The 1,925-nt window shown below is 37.6% G+C and overlaps 1 protein-coding gene across 2 annotated transcripts; it reads right to left on the bottom strand.

Annotated features, from left to right (window-relative positions):
• Nucleotides 1-406: 406 nt before the first annotated feature.
• On the bottom strand, nt 407-1,317 carry Smp_050940.1 (putative 60s ribosomal protein L11; the record flags this gene model as incomplete). Of its 2 annotated transcripts, XM_018798347.1 has the most annotated exons (3): nt 629-760; nt 797-986; nt 1,017-1,317. In XM_018798347.1, 3 exons carry the CDS (start codon nt 1,264-1,266, stop codon nt 658-660), a joined length of 543 nt encoding a protein of 180 aa, XP_018653299.1. In that variant the 3' UTR covers nt 629-657. The 2 variants fall into 2 exon arrangements, with proteins under 2 accessions (XP_018653298.1, XP_018653299.1); XM_018798348.1 differs by having other exon boundaries at nt 407-986; nt 1,017-1,266.
• Nucleotides 1,318-1,925: the final 608 nt, after the last annotated feature.

Below are 1,925 nucleotides of genomic sequence, written 5' to 3'. Positions count from 1 at the left end.
TAGTGCTGGTTGATGCAGTCCGTTATAATGCTACATAAAGTATTTTCGGTTGACTGCTAAATAAACGAAGCGAATAAAGGCTCTGTAGCAGCCAAAATTTTAATTACAACTTCAGTACTTTATTCAATATACTATACTATATCTGATTATCATATTGTATAATCTGTAGGCAGACATCATAATAAATGGACAGAAAAACTTTTCGCAATAATGCACCATAAGAGTCAAAGACTATTTCACCACTGAGTTGTAAAACTTGACTGTCTCAAGCAATTATATCAGTGAGAAAATCCCTTCTTCATATTTTATTTACGAAACTACAACCAGGGACTACTAAAAAAAATCAAAGTATCTGATTATAAAAGCCTTAATACCCATCTACCTGTAGCATGAACATATGCAAAAGCTAAATGTTGTGAGCAGTAGCTTAGTTAAGCTAACCGGATGCATATAAATTTTCGAACCTGGGTGTATATACACACTAACTACTAAAACGACTTAATGAACTATATGATCGAGCTATATATCAACGTATTCATCCTAATACTGACTCATCAACAAGGATCCAATAGTCTAGCACTCAGATTATAAGCTTATTTAAAGAAGTGCCATGACATATAAGAACCAGATAATAAACGCCAGAATTTTTTCTTTACATTATTTGTTTAGCAAAATACCATCAAACTTTGTTTGAAACCATTTCATTGCCTCTTCCTTTTGGACATGATGATTATTGCCGACGCGGCTTTGACAACGACGTCTAGTTAAAAAATTTAGTAACTGAAAGTACAATTACCGGTATCTCACGCGCATCCCAGGTCTGCCCAAAATGACGTAGAAGTTCAATCCATAAATTCCAATAGCAGGATCATATTTTAGTCCCAGGTCAATATGTTCTGTCAGTCCAAAGCCGAAGTTTCCGGTTTTACTGAAGCATGATTTAGGAAGCTCGTATTCCTTCACCTTTAGACCCTTTTCCAAAATTTCTGCAAAAATCAGGAATCACACTGCCGTACCTTCTGCTTTTGGACCCCGCACAGTACAATGAACAGCAATTTTCTCGTTACGTCTGATCGAAAAAGTCCTGATGGTTTTATGTGCTTTGCTGAAAACGGGTTGCTGACCAGTCAACTGCTCTAAAACTTTAGCAGCTCGAGTTAACCTGTCACCACTTTCCCCAACACAAATATCAAGACATAGTTTCTGGATTTTTATTTCCCGCATTGGGTTGTTCGTTTTCTCTTTGACTTCCTTTTTTACAACCATTGTGCGCAGATATACGAACTAATCACGCTTGCGTACGGACGCGCCAAAAGTGAAATTTTAGCGCTTCGAATTTTTGGAGCACTCTAACAAAAATATCACTTCACCAAAGTTATCCATATTACTGCACCCTAGTAAATCTACACTTCCAACTGAATATGAGTAGGGATAGAGTACTAGAAGTCTCTCATTTGATTCAACTGGAAAGGTAAATAAATTCCCTAAAGAAGTAGCTATGTAAGTTTTCGACATTTTATGCTGACCGCCTTAGTCCTAATGGATTCACCTAGCTGAAGGCTCTCGATCATGCATCCGAACCAGATCACGAGTGAGTAGGTCGTGCTTCACTTCTTTTACAACCGCTAGCCAGCTTAGATTAGTCACTTCTCAATATGTCGATAGCCTGTCAAATATATCTTCGAACCTCTTCGCTTCTGACTTCTGATTTCGTTGGGCTGGCATGTTTCAACCACAAAAAGTGTTTCTGTTTGAGGTGTTGTTAAACTCCGAATACTTGCGGCATCTTTAGTGGTGAACTCGACGTGACCCGGAACACCATTTCGTAAACTGTAAGTCTGTTCCTTGCTGGAACTTCACATCAAATTTTTACCTTGATTTTCATGTATTGTGATTTTTTGTATTTTTGGATCTTTTCACTCTTT

This window comes from Schistosoma mansoni, chromosome 6 (assembly GCF_000237925.1).
Source record: "Schistosoma mansoni strain Puerto Rico chromosome 6, complete genome".
Lineage (NCBI taxonomy): Eukaryota > Metazoa > Platyhelminthes > Trematoda > Strigeidida > Schistosomatidae > Schistosoma > Schistosoma mansoni.
Note: the sequence above shows the minus strand (reverse complement) of the source record. Positions and strands in the feature narration are given on the sequence as shown.